The 21,715-nt window shown below is 29.2% G+C and overlaps 2 protein-coding genes across 2 annotated transcripts; both read right to left on the reverse strand.

The window, feature by feature from the left end:
• Nucleotides 1-15,552: 15,552 nt before the first annotated feature.
• Nucleotides 15,553-16,926, reverse strand: LOC111629557 (astacin-like metalloprotease toxin 5). Its single transcript, XM_023373469.1, has 5 exons — nucleotides 16,803-16,926; nucleotides 16,659-16,736; nucleotides 16,460-16,583; nucleotides 16,223-16,398; nucleotides 15,553-15,794 (listed from the first exon to the last, which is right to left on the reverse strand). Exons 1-5 carry the CDS (start codon nucleotides 16,888-16,890, stop codon nucleotides 15,553-15,555), a joined length of 708 nt encoding a protein of 235 aa, XP_023229237.1. The 5' UTR covers nucleotides 16,891-16,926.
• Nucleotides 16,927-19,977: 3,051 nt separating this feature from the next.
• LOC111629563 (astacin-like metalloprotease toxin 5) lies at nucleotides 19,978-21,351 on the reverse strand. Its single transcript, XM_023373476.1, has 5 exons — nucleotides 21,228-21,351; nucleotides 21,084-21,161; nucleotides 20,885-21,008; nucleotides 20,648-20,823; nucleotides 19,978-20,219 (listed from the first exon to the last, which is right to left on the reverse strand). The coding sequence occupies exons 1-5, from the start codon at nucleotides 21,313-21,315 to the stop codon at nucleotides 19,978-19,980; spliced, it is 708 nt and encodes a 235-aa protein (XP_023229244.1). The 5' UTR covers nucleotides 21,316-21,351.
• Nucleotides 21,352-21,715: the final 364 nt, after the last annotated feature.

Consider the following 21,715-nt stretch of genomic DNA (forward strand, 5'->3'; position numbering starts at 1 on the left):
GGGGTAATAGTTTATCTACGGTAACTTTGATATTAAGAATAAGAATGGTTCTTTTCTTTTTTGATATAAATCAGAAAGATTTATTCCGAAAAAACAGTTAGACAAACCGTTTAAAACCAGAGCTGTGGAGTCGCTTAAAAATCTACCGACTCCGACCAGGGACTGACTTGTTACCGAAAAAGACCCGAAAATTCTGATGTCATCACGTGATCTCAGAATAAAAGATTCAATAAATAGAGTTCAATAATAAAGATAGAACGTAGAAACTTCTTATTTCAAAGCTAAAAGACTCCTCTAAGTAATATATAAATATGTATTCGATAATTTTTACTTTTCCGGCTGTTATATAGGCCTATAACAGAGGATATATAACAAAGTGTAGCGCTCGGTCAAAAAATGACCCCTCCCAAATTTTTACATTTTTGGACTCGGAACACCTTGAAATTTCGAGTTAATTAAGCAAAAGATTCTAGGTTTTTTCTATATGTGTGGATGTTAGACTGTGTGGGGGGGCATGGTTTTGTTCACCCTGTTTGAAGCCTAATAATTTCTGTGGTCAAAGTGGTCAGAATCGGAGTCGGGTGGTTTAACACAAGAGTTAGTTATTAAGCATCAAAGTGGTTGAATTAAATCGTGTCCCCATACACATTCTAACATCTTGGGCGAGAACATCTTAACGGTTTTACTGTACTATTATAAAATGGCAAAAAAAATAGAGACGAGTTTTATTTTATTTTTTTAAATTTTGAACGCTAATAACGAGTAAAATATTCATTAAGAGATATGACACATGACCACTTTTATGTCTTCATCCTGTCGACCATTAATTAACAAGTAAGAACCAAAATTTAATAGTATTAATGCCCCTTTATACGCAAGCTACAGTGCCACATTTCGTTTCTTAAACTTTACCTATTTTGAGATATTGTTTAATATCTCAGAACAGAAAATAAAGAAATTAAACAAATTAGACGCCAACACACACACACAATTTTTCCCCTTTTATTGACTTTTTTGAGGGATTCGGGAGGTCTCCAAACGTGTAGATTTGTAAAAAAAAAACTTGGAGGGTCAAATTTGACACGATTCTAATACTTTTCCGTTTTATATACATAACAAGTTGGTAAGTAAAAAGGAGTCGGAGTAGGCGGATTTTTTAACGACTCCGACTCAGGCTAAAACACCAAAACTCCGACTCCACAGCCCTGTTTAAAACGATAATTTCTAGTATCTGAAACTACAGTTCTAGTAACTAATACATAAAAATAAAAATGGTATTAAAGACATTATCTAGAGTATTTTCATAATAGCATTTTGTTTTTAAATATTAACCCCAAGAATTTGATTAATATCAATAAATTTGGTTTGAATTGTATAGATAGATGAGACGACGCAACGCCTCGGTCATATGACAAGGGGGTGCCTCTCAGAAACACTTTCTATGAAAAACGGACTTCTATTTAGATCTTAGACACAAACAGAAAACGTGGAAAAATCGTGATTCGGACATTTTCCAAGTTTTCAATTCGATAATCTGTTCTTCCACATCAAACCAGATGCTATTATTCAGATCTCTGTAGGCTGAACTATGCAAAAAGATAAACTAATCTCTATAACTGAGAGCATAACATGTTGGAGTTCATAACTTTTCCTCTTTCTAATCTTTTTTCGATTTTCCTAAATCATTTTTCCTGCAACCTAATCTTAAAAGATTCCAACTTGACAATTTTTCTATAAAACTGCTTCAAATTCCGTAACGATTATTCTCCTGACAAAAACAGATATTTTCTTATTTACTGTCAGGTACTTCAACTATTTATGTTCTATATTATTCGGAAAGATAATTCGTATTTCTTGTGTCAGTTTCATATAAATGATTTTAGTGCAGATACTATTGTGTTTATTACATCTTTAATTTTTATTTTTGGAAAATTTTTCCGTATAATTTATCTGCATAATTAGTTATCACTCGGAGCCCATCAGTGGTGCTCTTAACACTAGTAGTTGGTGGCGGGTTCGTGTCTGATAAACGAGCTTGAGCGTGGTTTTCGAGTTTTCTTCAAGTGTCTCGCGTATAAACAAGGGTTAGTTTTCCAAATAAAGTTATCCTGGAGGTATCGTTTTTAAAGATCGCTATCTCATCACTTCACTCTGTTTCTCCTGCTCCTCCGATTATCGAAAATGAAAGTATCCCTATTCAACGCTGTCTAGAGATGTATTTAGCACTTTAAATATAACCAAATTTGCGGACATGCGGATGGAATATTTGTAAAAACGAAAATTCCTATCTAAGCTTACCATTGTGCACTTTTTGGCGTAGAAGAAACGAATAAATAGTTTCGGTTGTTGGGACACTTAGAAAGTGCAGATTATGAAGATATGTGGCAAATTTGGCAGCCCAAAAGGGCATAACAGAGCATCAACTAACTTCTTCAGAGTTAGGCAGTAGCTATCTCTAAACTCATAATTAGTATTATTATCTGTTTATATCATACCTGCATGCTATGTTCCTTACAGAAAAATTTTAAATTATCAATTTCGTTATATTAATAATTATTTAATTTATCAAATATAATAGTTCTTGTATTATGACATAAACATCAAATTTGTATATCCATTATTTGTTTTTACTTAAAAATGAATTAAATATAAATTGTATCCCACACAATTATAGAAACTGCGTTATAAAGATTAATTATTCTATTTAGAAAAAGGTATATTTATAGCAAGTTTTTCGCATTTCTTTTCATAAGAGGAATCTGGTGGTTTGTCGTGACTAATTTTGACGGAATTTTGTATATTTACAGTATTTACTTGTGTTTAAACTCTGTTAACGTCGCATGACCTACTATTGAGGCATTTTGGATAGAATTTTATCATAAAAACAATGAAAACGTAGTGGCTCGTTGTACCATCCACATAGAATGTTTGCTACTTCAATCTCTGAGTCTTCATATTTTGTTTTAACAACAGAGGGTGAAAAATAAACTTCATTAACTTTTTAAAAATATTTCTTTCGTGTGTTACTTGAGATACAAACAATGCATATTTTTAACGTCACAAAAAATTGTGCGCTCAACTAATTGCAAATTAGAGATTGTATTTTAATAGCAATTTCGCTATTGGTTTTAAGAAGATAATGTAAGGATTCAAATCCGAACGTTATCGCCGACGTCGCCAATCTAACAAGGCATCTCGGATTAAGCGATCGCCGAGTGGAGTTAAAGAATTGTCTCTTAATTCCTTTGTTACTTAATTAAAAAATGAGAAAAAAATTTCCTCGTGTTTAAAGCTTATGGAATAAGGGATTAAAAATAATAACGTCCAATCCCCTTTTAGCGAAAAAGAAGCCTCTATAGATTTAGCTTTTTTTATACTGGTTAGATAAAAGTTTTATTTCTTCATGTTTATTTTCATATAATTTTGTTTACGGTTAAATAGTATGTCACCACAAGCGAACAAGCTACAGACTTTAATGCATACGGACGAAAAAGATAAGTCTAATATGAAAATAGTGTGTACAATCGCAGCGTTTTCTTAATGGTTGATGTCATGGGCAATTTCCTCATGCGCTCATATTTGCTGCACTTTAAATGTAACAATACTATCAGATTTAAAAATAAATATGAAGGGAAAAATTTTTTCTAACGACATAAAAGAGCATCTATAGAGACTTTTCTCCACTAAACGAGAAATCACGCCACTATTTTTTAATCGCTGGTTCTATAAGCTTTCAATGTGAGAAATAATAATAGTAATAATAATACTAATGATACTGTAAAATAAAATAATAGTTGTACACAATAAAAAATACTGAAATTAGAAAGGATCGAACTGATATACTGTAGCTTTTAGTTAGCACCTTATTCACTCACCTATCGCTATTCTGACGCCGACTGGAATTTCCAACTAATAAGCTCAATTTTCAGATGTGCTGGTGAGCACGTAGCTCCGAATACAAGTTTCCTTCGAATCGGAGACCCGAAAGTCTGGCAATTTCCTTGTTAGACACGCGATATAACTCAATACAAAAATTTTAGTCTAAATCTGAGATTTAGTAATAAAATTTTTAAAAAATTTGTAATGATCTGTCATAGAACAATCCCAATCTAAAAGATAACAGCGGTTACCCATATCCTGTTGCTCGTGATTGCCATTTTTCAAGACATCACCGCACGTTCTCTGCCATTTAGTCCATGCGTTTGAAAGGACAGCAAGATCCTTTGAATCTTATTGTATGTTTCCTTTCCTATAACTATAGGAAAGAAAACATAACATAATTTCCTTTCCTATAACTATAACCTTTCCTTTCTTTTTCCTATAACTAACCAACAATAGGATTCAAAATCCTTTGAATCCTATTGTTGGTTAGTTATAAAGGGGTCCACATAACAATTCGAGATTCAGAATACCAAAAATTAAAAAAATTGTTTCGCTACTAGTAAGTTTTTAAGAACTCAATAATTAATTCGTGTCTTCTTGCACATAATGGAAAAGTACACAGAAGACAAACTACTAGTACATGAGTTACTTCTATATTAGGTAATATTACGGGGTAGTTCAAAAATATACTATGGTTACATATAGTACGTCATCCATACTATAACACGGTAATAATACGTAAAAGTGTATCTCAAAATTTGGCCAACATGAGTTAGATAAGCCTTTAAATATAAGCCTAGGTCATTCGTGTTGTGACGGAAGGCTGTTGATGATGAATTAACAGCCTTTACCTTAACGATTGCGACCTTAACGATGTAGTTTCTTACTGATTATTGTTAATTGTGTGAAGCGCTGTCCACAGATGGATTGATAATAGAAAAAATAGAAAAGCACGGAATCTATTTCACGGTACATATGAGATAACATTCGTTTTTCTTTTATTGTGATGTCTTCGTGGTTATTTACACCTTTTAATGTAACTTTTAAGTGTATTTTATTTTGTTATCTTCATGAAAACACCAACTGAAGAAGGATTCCGAAAGAGTCCGAACAGCATTTTGGGTGTATTGGATACGGTTTAGATTCAATCATTGTAAAATTTCTTTATTCTTTTGTAAACTTGTACATAAAATAAACTAAAGAAATTTTTTAGTAATATCATATTCACTGGTGTGATAACCAAGTTTTCGACTGAAAACTGCCGATGTAAGCAATAACAGGCCAAGGGCAAAGCTATCAATTTTACTTTCCCGGCTGTTACATATAACCAGTGCTGCCGTTTCCAGGGTAATTGCCCTTTTCTAGGGTAATTTCAACCTCACAGGGTAATGTTTAGGGTAAAACTGCCCTGTGATCTGATGCTTTTATTGTATACTTGTAAAAGAAATCTATGCCAGATTTGATTTGAGTAATGATATTTTTTCATATCCTGTTCTGCTTGAACCTGAAAATGCGCAAAATTTAACAGTGAGGACTTTTGAGCCATTGTTTAAAAAGTTTTAAAATGTTAAGGTTGATTTACAAGTTGTAGACAATGAATGGCGTAAACAAGCCCTACTTGACTCAATTTCTTTATCCTAATTCTATACCATTTATTATATTTATGTCTACTAGGACTTATTATACTGGTATTCAGTTTCTGTAAATCAAGGAAGACTTAATCAGAAAAAAACAATCTTTATTGTCCACCTGGTATTTCAACTGTACACACTATATTTGTGTTTCGGACCTCAAGGTCCTCCTCAGCAGGTTTACATCGACAAGGTGCTAAAAGAAGATAAACCTGCAGAGGAGGAACCTTGAGGTCCTAAATACAAATATAGTGTGTACGGATGAAATACCAGGTGAACAATAAAGATTGTTTTTTCTTATTAAGATTTCTTTAATTTACAAATAATAAGCCCTAGTAATTTAGAGTAATCTAGGGCAAAACAAAGACGTCGTCAGGGTAGTCCCACCGGGAGCATGCAGCAGCACTGCATATAACAGAAGAAAAGTATGGCGATCGATCAAAAGACGATCCTCAAGATTTTTATATTTTTCTACCCGGAACCTGAAACGTTGAGAAGTGAGAAAAATGGAGTTTTTTTCTCCTGTATTTATTGATATTAGAGTTTGTGTTATAGGGCACGAGTTTTCTCACCAACTTTAAAGCTTAATAATTTCTATCGCTTTTGTCGAATCGCATTCTCATTTTAATTAAAATTTATACATTTACTGATCTTGAGTATTCTAATAGAATAGTAAAATGTTTAATTAACTTATTAAATATTTTTTAACATTTAAAATACTAACTTAACTTGTAAACCACGTATACTTAATTAAAATTTTTATTACTATTGTGATAATTTGGTTAATGGTTATTTAATTTCCTCAAATTGAACTTTTTCTACTTCATTTGTAACCATGAAATAAGTTAGAACTTTTATCATACAAAACGCATTTCTAAATCTTGTATTTAATTATATGTAATTTAAACTTTTACCTTTGAAAAAAAGCAATGGACATATGTTTTTGATATTTTTTGATACTTTTTTCTTATAATGTGACTTTAATTTAGAAATAGAATAAGACGAGGCAATATTTGGACGATGTGCTGAAGAGGGGGGACCTCCCAACCGGTTTTTCTCTGGTAAACTGACCTTTATTTAGGTGTTCGACACGTAGAAAAACACAAAACTCCACACGGTCAGCCTATTGGTAATGCGCGAACCCACGATTATTGGGTTCGCACCTAAATATTGATGTAAATTATTTAATGAAAGAATTATGACAGGAAAAAAACTTATTATATGTTGAGTATAACTTGTCTACTTGGACTTTATTTTTAACTAAAACTTGTTATATCGAAAGACGGGAACTCGTACAATCAGTGAGGTAATAAATCGTATTAAAAAGCCTTTACTGTAATCGTAACCTCATAAGAAAAAAATAACTCCAAATAGACAAGTTATATTCAATTTATAAAATAAAGGACTAGCAACGCATGCTTTAACCTACTTGTATTATATATACAGGTGATTTTCAAAAGAAATTGAGACTTTTTTCCTTACATAATCATTCTGGTCCATGACTATGGCCTTTTCCTCAGTATTTCATATGGAATACTGCAGAAGTGTATTTAATTAAATAAACTTCTGCTATTGTTTCTAACTGCCCTTGAACACATGCAGTGCAAAACCCTTATTCTTCACAATCGGCTTCTATGCTTGGATGACTACCGTTAGGAACAGGGAAAGCACAATATGGCAGAATCAGGGTTGTGTATGATGAGTGTGTGACACATGGAATGATTTTTGCAATAAATTTTTGCAGATGACGTTTCTTCTAGCCACTCTTGAACTTCGTTTCATAGACATCTATCGAAATAAGTAAAACATAGTCACTCAGCTTAAACTTCTTATCAAACAAAATGATAAATGTCGAGGGAAATTGTTAGCATTAATTGCACATTTACACACACTCCATTATGCATTAATCTGTTTCTAAGAGATATAAAACTTATCTTTTTAATTAATTAATGTTTTCGTCCTTCAAACGTAAGAGCTTTCCCTTTGTTCCAAAATAGAATAGCAGCAATCTTTTCTATTTGTTGACATTTTAGTGAAGAAGAAAACACAAGACAAATGTTCAATCGGAAGATTGCTTTTCGTTTTGTTAAAGGTGTTTTCAGTTATTACAATAGAAAAAAATAGAAAATAAATTAATAAAATGCAGTCTTAAGAATTTTATTTTCTGTTAATAAACGTAACATTAAAGGACTCCCCACTAGAGTCTTCACGTTTTCTCCGGATCCAAGGAAAAATCCCCAGCTTCTTTCCAGCATATAAGACATTCTGTAAGGTCACTTAGTAAAGTTTAATCTCTAGAATACATAAATAAAACAAACTTTAAAAATCTTCTTTTATACTTGTGTTAAATATTATTTAATTACTTAAGAATAAAGAACAAAATTATCTTCTTTTTATCTAGACCAATTTTAATGAAGTTATTTACATATTATTAATTTTCGTTTGTATTTAATTTAATTTATGTTTACTATTATTGTCTCTGAACAAAAATAATCTTGCTTGAGATAATTAAGAATTTAGTTTTCTGTATAGAGTAGAATAGAAGAATTTCTTTCAGGACGGAAACTATAGAAGCTTCTTTCGTAAATATGTGAATAGAACATATAAACAAAGGATTAAAAGGCTGGTTGACGATAAAAAATGTAACAAAAGAACTACTACATATCAACATAAAAAACATTTTTAGTAAGGACGACATTCATTAATTATACAAACTTTTGTCCTAATTTAAAAACATTCTTTCAAAATATTGAAAAATTAAACACATTATTAACATTTTTTCTAAAAATTTTTATTTGTTAAGGGCTTGTCCATAAATTACGTAGCATTATTTCATTCTTTTTACTATCATCCCTCTGTAACGCGAATTTTACATTATTTTATTTATTATATGTGTAATGTATAAAGCAGTGACGTGACAGTACGGTTCTTTACTCAACATTTCAGAAGCAAAGATGAATCATCGCTACTCAAAAGTGTAAACTCTACCATTAAGTAATGCTTTTTTAATTCCATCCCTTTTTAACTTATCGTAACGATTACTTGCGTATTAACCCGGCATATCTACGTTACGTAATTTATGGACAGTCTCTTAAGTTATAATAAATTACATCTAATTAATTATGTACTCGATTCTTTAAAATAATAAAAATTGCTCTTAATTAAAGTAATTAGTTAATAGAAGAGTCGACACAATTCCGTTGCTGAACGCAAATGAAGAAAGTTAACATTATTTTGTAATAAAAGGGTGAGGATTTGATAGTTTTATGATAGACAAAGGTATAATAAAGTTGATTTGTGAATTAGAAATACTTTTTCTTTGTGTTAGACAAAGAAATTCTTTGTTTTTTTTTTTAACAAGAAAACGTTTTGTTTTATTACTAAAACCTTCTTACAAATCTTTATCTATAAAGATACTGACTTGTAACCATCAATTTATTATGTATTTATTAAATTTTATCAAGAAAAGAAGGAGCAGCCTTGAACTAGAGAGGCAAACAGTATCGATGAATAATTGAAAACTAGCTAAAAAATGGAGTGTAAAACAATTGTAGAAGAGATGAATTTTTAAAAAAACCCACGTATTCCATTACGGATTGCAGGCGTTTTTAACCATCCTGTCAATACGGTCTTTAGATGTTGGTATTATTTTCGACAATAAATTAAGTTCCTAACAAGAACATCAGAGATGTAAAAAATTACTTCGAGTAAAAACTTATTAGAATTTAGAGGACAGTTTCTGAATTAATGAAAAACACGTGACAACTGTTATGTATAAACAGGAAAACAGCCAACTTACAATCGACTCTCATGCACAAACAGGCGAAAAGACAAGAAACTTTGTCTTCAAGTTTAATTTTGTCTAACTGAATGGACTTAGAAAAGAATTTGCTTAAAATAACGGTTTATAAAATATATCTTTATTATATAGTGAAACATTGTTCTGGGATTCTTGTAAAATTTCGAAGTTATTGCTGTAGTTGAATATAGGTCTTTAAAAACAAATAAAATTTATATGAAGAAAATTAAAAACGTAAATTATTGTTTACTTTGTGTACGTAATTATGAAGTTACAATGAGTATGCAAGGTGATGAGAAATAAATGGTTTCTTTGGCCAAAAAAATCAAAAACGAGCTTTCCATAAAGATTAAGGATGCAGTTATTGATAAATAAATTTTTATAAAAAAAATTGAGTAAGATACAAATGTATTGAGTTTTTTTTTATTAAATAACCTGACTGAAACAGCAGTTGTTTCTTCAACAAAAGTAGTAAACTTAGAAGATGTAATTAAAAATTGGCCGAGAAAAAGGATGCAGAAATCTACAGATAAAAATAAATCAACACCTTTTGTTTTTAAACGACTGCTGATATAAAATTTAATAACGTTTTTAGAATGTTATGTTAATAGATGATAATGGGTGTTTATTTTTTTTTGTAGGGACAGAAAAAGGATCAACTTATTAAATAACGGCCAGCAAGAAAATATATTTCAATGTATCAAATGTGTAGTTTATTCAAATAACAAAGAGACAAGTTTTTAAATGCAGCAAATAAATGATTTATTAAAAGTACAAATACATGTGTCTGTGTTTGTGTATAAAGAAGCACTGAGTTTTGCTTCGCTTTGTAATACAATAGAATAGCGAGAGTCAAATTACTTATAGTAATCCGGCATAGCTAATTAGCATAATAAACTGGTATTGATAAGAATATTCCACGTGCGTAACTACAAGAAATATACGTGGATAACACGTTTATGTTATCTGCGACGTGAAAATTTACGTTTTCTACCTCGAATACATGTGGAATTTGAAAGTGGAAAAATGTTTCAAAACTGTGTCATATCAACCTATCAAAAACGGGTAAAATTGATACGAATATTTTACACGGATAACACGTCGATGTGTTATCTGGGTAGATTCTTCAACTACCAATGGTAGTTGAAGCTTTGTTTCTATTGAAAAATAATGACTCTTATTCACACAGCAAGATTCTAAGTCTTTGAAACAGGCCCATCAGTAACCGAGTGAATAAAACTATTAAACATTTGTATTGGTCACGGGTTCGCGCCTGAAAAAAATACTATACACGCGCGGTTTCCGAGTTTTCTTTACTTCTCTAAACCAAACTGGGAGGCAGTTCCCCATAGAAAGTCCTATGGAGGGATTCGTCCATTGACTTATCGTTCTATGCCTTAACTAGTTGACACAGCCAAATTTGACTTTTTCTTATTAAAATATGACCCAAATATATTTTGTTAATAATTTTTTTTTCTTTAATAAAATAAAATTGATTAATATAATTTATTATAATATTAATTAATTGTGAAAAAATATAGAAATTGCTTATTTATTGTTAATTTAAAATATTATCAATTTTTAATTACTAATCAGTTTATAATTAAGTTATTAGATTAAAATTAATACTTAAATTATTTTGTATGTAATTTTATATAAAATAAAGACGTAAAAAGTAAGTAAAATGAATATTTTTAAACTTTTACTTCGTTGTTTAAATCTAATACTGTACAGTATATAATTTATAAATTAAAATGAATAAATGTTAACATATATAATATTAATATTTTACTTGCAAGAAGAAATAAACGAAGAGACACTTAGACGAACAAAGTAGCTTTATAGATGCTTCTAATTAATAAATATAAGAAAATAATACAAATTGCATTATGTAGACTTAAAAATCATTAAAAAAATAAATATTTTTAAGGTTTTAAAGACTTAAATTTAAAAAATTAAAGCTTAATTATTAAATACATTTTGTGTAAATTAAAAATTATAATAAATATGATCATTTACTTAAAATCACTCATTAAATATAAAAAATTAGTGTTGAATGTTTATAATTTGTGCATTATTTATAAGTTTATAAAATATAAAAAGTGTTTTTTTGGAATTCCTATTATAAAAATTTTTTCGTAAAATGAAATAATTTTATAATTTATTCCTTTATTTTTTAATATATTTAAATTCGAATAAATTTTAAGATAATGATAATTGATTTTCTAAAAACCATAAATTAAATGCTTTATTTGAAATATGATATTTAAATAAATTTAAATTTAATATTTAAAACGAGCAAATTTAAAGAGCTTCGTTATAATGAATTTTTATTGTTAAAATAGTTTAAAAACAGTTTAAAAATCATCTCTCTTCGAGCTTAAATTATTTACAAATTAGTATTCATGTATAGACCTTACACTGTAAAGAGGAATTATTTGTAATGGTAATAAATTCTGTATATATTTATAATTTGAATATTTCTGATTTAACACTGCCGTGAGAACTTTCAATGAGATACTGGCTCTTATTTAGATGCTAGATAGGTAAAGAAAATGCGAAAAATTCCACGTGGCCATTCCGTTGATGAGAATCAAACACGCAAGTACCTACCACTGTTCGGTGGTTTTATTCACTCGTCATTAATGGGATTAGGTCGAAAATCACTGACTTACATCGTCATCGAACACGACGATATCACCGCCAACAATTCAGCATTTTTTTTATAGGAAGAACATTAGGAACAAAAGGGACAAGTCAGCCGGTTGAATAATTTACGCATTATCACAAGTTAACATCAAAATTGTTACGACCTCATCCATACTTTCAACATTTGTCTCAGTATCTTCCTAAGTATGATAAATTAAAGTTTTAGATAAAAGTAGGAAATGACGCATTTATTTTTTAGGGGGAAGCATTATTTGTTATCAAGACGTAGTCAATTGTATAAATAAAGAATAAAGAATTACTATACAAATTATCTTAAACAATTGCGTGCACTTGATATTAAGAATATGCTGAATGTTAATTCACGTTTACGATAAGAAATGTTTTTATAAACTTTAACGAGTTTTATATTTAGAAATTATTTAATTTACTTAATTCATTTGCAAAATAAGCATTTTGACTGCTTATTATGTCGTGGTATTAATTCGAATTTTATAAAATAATCATAATTATTGATATAAAAAANAAAGACGATCGTATTTTCTTAATTTTTATACGCAAATAAGGAATTTAATGCTTTAAAGATTGAATTAAAAATGTAAAGATTGTTCAGTAAATACATCTTGTATAAAGCGAAAATTATAAACTTTTCATTAAATATGAGTAATTAGTGATGAATATTTATAATTTTTGCGTTATTTATAAGCTTATAAAATATTACAAATCTTTTAGAATACTTTTTTTATATTTAGAAATCAAATGCAATTTCTTTTGACCATTTTGGTTTGGTCACCATCGGTCGAGCGGATAAAACAGCCGAACACTGGTTCATGGGTTCCAACCCAATCTAAAAACTGGTCACGTGGAGTTTTCTGGCATTTGTAACACCTAAATAAGGGTTAGTTTCCTATATAAATTTTTCCCGGGAGGTACAGTACATCGCCGACCCTTTGCTTTGAGGTATCTTATCAAATCAAACAAAACAATTTTATTTTATTTCAGGCCTAAAAAAATAAAATAAGACTTGAAATAACTCAATAACGATTGATTATTTTCTATTTTATTTCTGATTTCGAAGCATTAGATCGAACTAGGGTAATGTACCGTGCCTTTATAAAATATAAAGGTAATTATCGAAAATATTTACAGTCATCATCTGATGATTTACAGTTGACAAATTAATTCTTTTCTGCAACGTTTCCATAATCTTTCCGTAACAAAATATCAAAAAAAGAAATTTCTGAATGTTGCTTATTGCACTTTATCGCCCCGTCTTTCTTCGTCGTTATATAGAAAATAATATAATACAATGATTGCACAAATACAGATTTTTCTTGTGTTACACATAATTTTAATGAAAGATTCTTCCTCGAATGATGAAAATTCTGGAGCACAAGTCCTACAACAGTTTGTTTCTTGTAATTGTTAGCGATTCTTTTCCATGTGTTTTGATAGTTATTGAAAAAGGTAGTGATCTTTAATGTAATAACTGTCATCTACTTCCTGCCGCTTATATTGAGAAGCGGAAAGTCTTGTTATTCTTTAAATTAATTAAATTTCAGTTTCCAGATAATGTCAAGAATTTATTTGAAAATTACATGACGTTATTAAGTTCAAACGTTTATCATTTATGTGATAATAATAATACTATAAATAAAATTAATGATTTAATTCTGTAAATTAAGAGTTACTACAAAAATGATTAATATTTTTAATTTTCCATATTTTCNAGCAAATTTAAAGAGCTTCGTTATAATGAATTTTTATTGTTAAAATAGTTTAAAAACAGTTTAAAAATCATCTCTCTTCGAGCTTAAATTATTTACAAATTAGTATTCATGTATAGACCTTACACTGTAAAGAGGAATTATTTGTAATGGTAATAAATTCTGTATATATTTATAATTTGAATATTTCTGATTTAACACTGCCGTGAGAACTTTCAATGAGATACTGGCTCTTATTTAGATGCTAGATAGGTAAAGAAAATGCGAAAAATTCCACGTGGCCATTCCGTTGATGAGAATCAAACACGCAAGTACCTACCACTGTTCGGTGGTTTTATTCACTCGTCATTAATGGGATTAGGTCGAAAATCACTGACTTACATCGTCATCGAACACGACGATATCACCGCCAACAATTCAGCATTTTTTTTATAGGAAGAACATTAGGAACAAAAGGGACAAGTCAGCCGGTTGAATAATTTACGCATTATCACAAGTTAACATCAAAATTGTTACGACCTCATCCATACTTTCAACATTTGTCTCAGTATCTTCCTAAGTATGATAAATTAAAGTTTTAGATAAAAGTAGGAAATGACGCATTTATTTTTTAGGGGGAAGCATTATTTGTTATCAAGACGTAGTCAATTGTATAAATAAAGAATAAAGAATTACTATACAAATTATCTTAAACAATTGCGTGCACTTGATATTAAGAATATGCTGAATGTTAATTCACGTTTACGATAAGAAATGTTTTTATAAACTTTAACGAGTTTTATATTTAGAAATTATTTAATTTACTTAATTCATTTGCAAAATAAGCATTTTGACTGCTTATTATGTCGTGGTATTAATTCGAATTTTATAAAATAATCATAATTATTGATATAAAAAAATTTTAAACAGTTATATATTTTTTTATAATAAAACTTACTTGAAAAAATGCTTAAATAGTCTTTGAAAATATAAAAATAACACTTTAACAAAATGTTTTAACATTTGAATAACATAAAACAATTTTGATTATTTGTTTTACGAATAATCAGATATTATTTTAAATTCTGAAGAAGGAGACTGCCACTTACATTAACAATAAAGTGAAATTAATGTTTTAAAATTGTCTGTCTGTTTATTCCTGTTTATAAATATCTTAAATTCTACTTAGATTTCCGAATTAGTTGCTTAATGAATTATATATTATCTGACTTGATATTATTCCATAAAAAGGTCAAAATTTATCTCTCTGTCTTATCGACTATGCTTATAGTACACCTTTAATGTAGTGCGCCTTGAGCGAAGCTTTAATCCTCTAAAGGTTAGAAATTCCTACCCCAAAGTAGTGTAGGGAAGCATTTATAAAATTTATGCTTACAAGTACACAAACATCTGCCAAGGTTTCAGAAATTGTATACAACATGCGTGCAAAGAAAATTATTCGACGTAACGTTTTAAATAGTTATTATTTGTGTTTAGCAAACAAACGTTAGAGTTTCTGTTAACCATTATAAATACTAATTTCGTGTCTTAGTCAAACAGTTTATTATTTACAATCTTTGCAAAAATTGTTGATTGTTCACTAAATACTTGATAACTGACTTTTGTATCGCCCTTTCTAATGTGCAAAATTTTGATCTCGTTTTTTGATAACGAGATTTTAATTTTAAAAACCTTTTAAAATTTAAATATATTTATATGAAATCATTAAAATTTTTATCAGTATAAATAAATGATTTAATAAGATCTCAGCATAAAATAAAGTTGAATAATTTTAATATATAAACTAAGATGAAGTATAAGATAAGGATTTGCATAATTCAATTTTATTTATGTTTTTATTAACGAATTAATCAATCCATATTTTAGTACACTTATATAAGTTATTTATACGAGCGATATCACTTTTACTCAGCCCTGGTTTATTGTCGATCTCATCGAGTCTCACACCCGGTTTAGTAGCTTCTATAGTTTTGCTGTGCCCATTCTTCGAAAATAACGTTTCTCCATACAGCATTATGGAATTATAATCAAATTCATTGAATGGTCTCACTTGATATGGTAAATTCTTACTGAACTGCGACCTCTTATCTATTGATAGAAATGGAACATAAATTATTAAGCGTAAGAATTAATTTACTATTGTGACATCGTCACAATGCAATTTTTAATCACATTTTAAATGTATTTAATTTAAAATATATGCTCGCGATCTCAAATTAGTATCGTCTTGCCCCTGTACATAGTACTTTTCCTGCTAGCAACACAGTCCTGTCGGTCATTATCTAACTCCTTTCAGGGGAAATTTCTCAATTGAAATAACGTGATTTCCTGTTTCAATCGGAAGTTCTTATATAGTTAATCGGGTAAGCCTTCAATATCTGGTCTTGACGTCCAAATATCTAATTCCGTTCGTAAGATTAAAGAAAAACAGACGGACGATATTGGAAATTTATAGGTCTACAATATTTTCTTTTTAAATTGCAGCTCGATGCTTGTTAAAATGTATAAATTCTTACCTGATTCTATATTTTTCCAATTTACTTTTATGTATTCGTCTCTGTCGGGTCGATTGTGTTCGTGGTAGAATCCAAGAACGTGGTTCAATTCGTGAATTATGGTTCCAAGATGAAGACAATCGTCTCCGAGTGACAATGGTTGTTCTCCTTTATGTCGGCCTATCATCGTATAACAACTGAAATAATATTAATTGTAAGAATTTTGCTTATATTTTTGAAAATTTCTGCTAAACTTACCCACGACCTTTAAAAATTTTCACGTAGTTTTTTTCGTTGGTTTTATATTTAAATCGAACACAACTATATCTATGAAAGCTCAACATGGCCGAATTTATTAACCGTCTAGCTTTGTTAGATCTTACTAAAATTTTTAAGATAATATATTAAAAGATAAATATTTAAAATATTGTTTTAATATTTAAAAATAAATTTTTACGCAGGTCATCTTCAATTACGTATGGCACGATTCCTCCTGGCCACAGCAATGAGGAATCAACATCGGTCGAATCCACCACTTAAATTTGATTTTAAAAGTTAATTCATTTAAAAATTAAAAGCACTAATATCGATGCAATCTTACCTTCAGAATTCCCTCGATTGAAATGTTCAGAATTTAGATCATTTCTAATATTAGAAAAAGCGAACAGAAAGATTGCTAAGCAAATCATTTTTTAAAAAATTACTACGTGAAAACGAACTTATCGTTCTGTAATAAAGATAAAGCTGCTCTGTATGCAAATGTGCTTTTTATACAGTGTGCATATTTGTTATATTTTTGAAATAAGTGCGGAATAAACATTTAGGTAATTTAGTCGGGGCTTGATCTAGATAATTTTGAGAAGGGGACAAAGATTGAGTTTCACGCCGTTTTATCAATTGAATAATTTAAATACCTTTGTTCAATTTGTTTTTAACAAAAAAAAAAACGATGTAAGAATGTAATGGCAACACAACACATGGACGATCTGCCAAGGGAAGAGTGCTTCCCGGAAAAACTTTCTATGAAAAACTTTCTATGAAAAACTGATCATATTTAGGTGTATTTATACGTACTGTACGTTTTCCACAAAAATCCATCTAATCTACCTCAAATCTCACTGTATTTCTCTTTATTTTTCCTCTTATGTGTTCACTTATGGAATACTCCTTTTACACATTAATTTAAAATTTCAGATAAGAACTTTTATTATTGGTAATTTATCTCATTAAAACAGTGTAAAAAGTTGTAACGTTGAGTATTGTTTACATTAAGATGCTTAATTAAGACAATGCTGCGTTTGAAAGTGGATGAGGAATGAACGATTATGTTAAAGTAAACAATTTCAGTTAAACTAACATTATGAAACAAGTTATATTCATCTGAATGTCTGTCAAAAATTATAAATCTGTTATATTTAATGTACACAGTGCTTATGAAAAATAAACTGAAGATGATGCTTAATCTTCTTTAATTTCATTTTTTATAGTAAACACAAATAGTTTGAAATTTTGAATATTTTCAATATAATTAATATTCTAAATATCTTTTGAGTTAAAATTTTGATGTTTACAAATTTGTTTTTGTTCTTTTCTCTTAAGAAGAAAAGTAAAGAAATGGTGTAACTGTCGATCAATAACGGGTTGGCATTTGTAGTTGACGAATAGAAAGCTTCATTTATATTGAAAAGTGAGGATTTATACTCACACAACAACATACTAAATTTTTGTAAAGGTCCGGTTGAAAATACCGACAAAATCAAAATGTCGACAAAATAGAATCCTGATTGTTGTTATTGTTTTTACATAAACAATGAAATATTTGAAAATAAACTTTTATAAATAAATGTATGCAAATTTCGGGAATTTTCTAGGGACAGTTTTGTATGGTTTAAGCAGAAAGAGCATAAAAAAACTTTAAAAATGTTTAATGGTCGTTTTAATTGTGTTTTCTGTGCCAAATAAAGTTAGCTTACAGCTAGTAAATAAAATGGAACAAAAAATATTTTAAAATATTAAATCACAAGTTATTTGTTACAATTATGAAAGTCAGAAAAAGAATTGTAATTCGAAATAGATTTAACTTCAATAGAAATAAAATAAGATAACTTTAATCGACGAAAGTTTTTTGACTGTCCTCTGTTACCGGATTATTACACAAATACTTTTGTTTGAGAAAATTTGATCGCCATGGATTTTATATCATGTCAAAATTTTCTTTGACGATATTTTGATAAATTGTTAACCTGTCGGCATTTTAAACGTGTCGGAATATTGATTTGTAGGGATTTTAATCGGATCCGTTGGTAAACAGCGAGATGGATTAAACCATTGGGATGGATTAAACCATTGAACACCAATAGTTGTTGCGGGTTCGTGTCTCACCAACACGTGGCCACGTAGAGTTTTAGGTGCTTTCTTGAGTGTCTAACACCTACGAAAGGATCAGTTTCTTTTAGAAAGTTCTCTCGGAAGGCATCCTGCCTTCTTAAAAAATGAATTGAACAGTAAAATTAATTATATCAATTAATTCTAACAAATGTTAAATTATTACTAATTAATATCTGATGGAAAAATATCAATTTGACACGTGAAATTTTNAGGGTAGTCCCACCGGGAGCAGGCAGCAGCACTGCATATAACAGAAGAAAAGTATGGCGATCGATCAAAAGACGATCCTCAAGATTTTTATATTTTTCTACTCGGAACCTGAAACGTTGAGAAGTGAGAAAAATGGAGTTTTTTTCTCCTGTATTTATTGATATAAAAAAATTTTAAACAGTTATATATTTTTTTATAATAAAACTTACTTGAAAAAATGCTTAAATAGTCTTTGAAAATATAAAATAATATTTTTAAATTAAATAATCAACATTCTTAAAAGACTGTTGATTGTTTAATTTAAAAATAACACTTTAACAAAATGTTTTAACATTTGAATAACATAAAACAATTTTGATTATTTGTTTTACGAATAATCAGATATTATTTTAAATTCTGAAGAAGGAGACTGCCACTTACATTAACAATAAAGTGAAATTAATGTTTTTAAATTGTCTGTCTGTTTATTCCTGTATATAAATATCTTAAATTCTACTTAGATTTCCGAATTAATTGCGTAATGAATTATATATTATCTGACTTGATATTATTCCATAAAAAGGTCAAAATTTATCTCTGTGTCTTATCGACTATGCTTATAGTACACCTTTAATGTAGTGCGCCTTGAGCGAAGCTTTAATCCTCTAAAGGTTAGAAATTCCTACCCCAAAGTAGTGTAGGGAAGCATTTATAAAATTTATGCTTACAAGTACACAAACATCTGCCAAGGTTTCAGAAATTGTATACAACATGCGTGCAAAGAAAATTATTCAACGTAACGTTTTAAATAGTTATTATTTGTGTTTAGCAAACAAACGTTAGAGTTTCTGTTAACCATTATAAATACTAATTTCGTGTCTTAGTCAAACAGTTTATTATTTACAATCTTTGCAAAAATTGTTGATTGTTCACTAAATACTTGATAACTGACTTTTGTATCGCCCTTTCTAATGTGCAAAATTTTGATCTCGTTTTTTGATAACGAGATTTTAATTTTAAAAACCTTTTAAAATTTAAATATATTTATATGAAATCATTAAAATTTTTATCAGTATAAATAAATGATTTAATAAGATCTCAGCATAAAATAAAGTTGAATAATTTTAATATATAAACTAAGATGAAGTATAAGATAAGGATTTGCATAATTCAATTTTATTTATGTTTTTATTAACGAATTAATCAATCCATATTTTAGTACACTTATATAAGTTATTTATACGAGCGATATCACTTTTACTCAGCCCTGGTTTATTGTCGATCTCATCGAGTCTCACACCCGGTTTAGTAGCTTCTATAGTTTTGCTGTGCCCATTCTTCGAAAATAACGTTTCTCCATACAGCATTATGGAATTATAATCAAATTCATTGAATGGTCTCACTTGATATGGTAAATTCTTACTGAACTGCGACCTCTTATCTATTGATAGAAATGGAACATAAATTATTAAGCGTAAGAATTAATTTACTATTGTGACATCGTCACAATGCAATTTTTAATCACATTTTAAATGTATTTAATTTAAAATATATGCTCGCGATCTCAAATTAGTATCGTCTTGCCCCTGTACATAGTACTTTTCCTGCTAGCAACACAGTCCTGTCGGTCATTATCTAACTCCTTTCAGGGGAAATTTCTCAATTGAAATAACGTGATTTCCTGTTTCAATCGGAAGTTCTTATATAGTTAATCGGGTAAGCCTTCAATATCTGGTCTTGACGTCCAAATATCTAATTCCGTTCGTAAGATTAAAGAAAAACAGACGGACGATATTGGAAATTTATAGGTCTACAATATTTTCTTTTTAAATTGCAGCTCGATGCTTGTTAAAATGTATAAATTCTTACCTGATTCTATATTTTTCCAATTTACTTTTATGTATTCGTCTCTGTCGGGTCGATTGTGTTCGTGGTAGAATCCAAGAACGTGGTTCAATTCGTGAATTATGGTTCCAAGATGAAGACAATCGTCTCCGAGTGACAATGGTTGTTCTCCTTTATGTCGGCCTATCATCGTATAACAACTGAAATAATATTAATTGTAAGAATTTTGCTTATATTTTTGAAAATTTCTGCTAAACTTACCCACGACCTTTAAAAATTTTCACGTAGTTTTTTTCGTTGGTTTTATATTTAAATCGAACACAACTATATCTATGAAAGCTCAACATGGCCGAATTTATTAACCGTCTAGCTTTGTTAGATCTTACTAAAATTTTTAAGATAATATATTAAAAGATAAATATTTAAAATATTGTTTTAATATTTAAAAATAAATTTTTACGCAGGTCATCTTCAATTACGTATGGCACGATTCCTCCTGGCCACAGCAATGAGGAATCAACATCGGTCGAATCCACCACTTAAATTTGATTTTAAAAGTTAATTCATTTAAAAATTAAAAGCACTAATATCGATGCAATCTTACCTTCAGAATTCCCTCGATTGAAATGTTCAGAATTTAGATCATTTCTAATATTAGAAAAAGCGAACAGAAAGATTGCTAAGCAAATCATTTTTTAAAAAATTACTACGTGAAAACGAACTTATCGTTCTGTAATAAAGATAAAGCTGCTCTGTATGCAAATGTGCTTTTTATACAGTGTGCATATTTGTTATATTTTTGAAATAAGTGCGGAATAAACATTTAGGTAATTTAGTCGGGGCTTGATCTAGATAATTTTGAGAAGGGGACAAAGATTGAGTTTCACGCCGTTTTATCAATTGAATAATTTAAATACCTTTGTTCAATTTGTTTTTAACAAAAAAAAAAACGATGTAAGAATGTAATGGCAACACAACACATGGACGATCTGCCAAGGGAAGAGTGCTTCCCGGAAAAACTTTCTATGAAAAACTTTCTATGAAAAACTGATCATATTTAGGTGTATTTATACGTACTGTACGTTTTCCACA

Source organism: Centruroides sculpturatus, unplaced genomic scaffold, assembly GCF_000671375.1.
Source record: "Centruroides sculpturatus isolate CEXI.00-Female unplaced genomic scaffold, Cexi_2.0 scaffold537, whole genome shotgun sequence".
NCBI lineage: Eukaryota > Metazoa > Arthropoda > Arachnida > Scorpiones > Buthidae > Centruroides > Centruroides sculpturatus.